Source organism: Cystoisospora suis (genome assembly GCF_002600585.1).
Source record: "Cystoisospora suis strain Wien I chromosome Unknown contig_4565, whole genome shotgun sequence".
Classification (NCBI taxonomy): Eukaryota; Apicomplexa; class Conoidasida; order Eucoccidiorida; family Sarcocystidae; genus Cystoisospora; species Cystoisospora suis.
In genome coordinates, this window is record NW_027157357.1 from 7633 (window position 1) to 8186 (window position 554).

The window sequence follows — 554 nt, forward strand, 5'->3', positions numbered from 1 at the left end:
TCTTTCTGTCTATTGATCTCTCCGGAGAAACTTCAAGAGAAAACACAAGTGTCTTTTCTACATCTACAAGAGATCCTCCCATGTGTTGATCTTTATCTATCTTCTTGTCATTCTTCTCATTCTTTTCCTTTTTCTTCTGTTAAGTTCATGTGTGTCTTACCTTCATGACGTGCTCGAGCTTTCCCGCGGCGTTGGAGAAGCAGTAGAGTGTGTTGTCTTCTCCGGCACAATATAGCCACTCCCCTCGAGGAGACACTACACATACAAAGAGACACATGGGTAGAGAGACATACATAGATACAGAAAGATACAGATACATCTACATAATACATTATGATACAGATTCACACATACACATTCATTCATACACATATCTCTGTGTGAACATAGGCATCATATCATCTATACAGAGAGATATATATCTAGAGGTGCAAATTCTTTCTGTCTATTAATTCTCATCATGTGAATCTATCTACACGCAGGTATAAAAAGATTTATACAACTGCAATCTATCTATCTGTCCTTCTGACGGAATCTATCTTTATTCTATCTAT

At 37.4% G+C, this 554-nt stretch overlaps 1 protein-coding gene across 1 annotated transcript in view; it reads right to left on the bottom strand.

Annotated features, from left to right (window-relative positions):
• The window catches only part of CSUI_008229 (wd-40 repeat protein), a 6099-nt gene that overhangs the window by 1683 nt on the left and 3862 nt on the right, over positions 1-554 (bottom strand). The window contains exon 6 of the mRNA XM_068068363.1: positions 161-255. Coding sequence (XP_067919662.1) covers positions 161-255 — 95 coding nt within the window. The remainder of the gene's footprint in view (positions 1-160; positions 256-554) is intronic.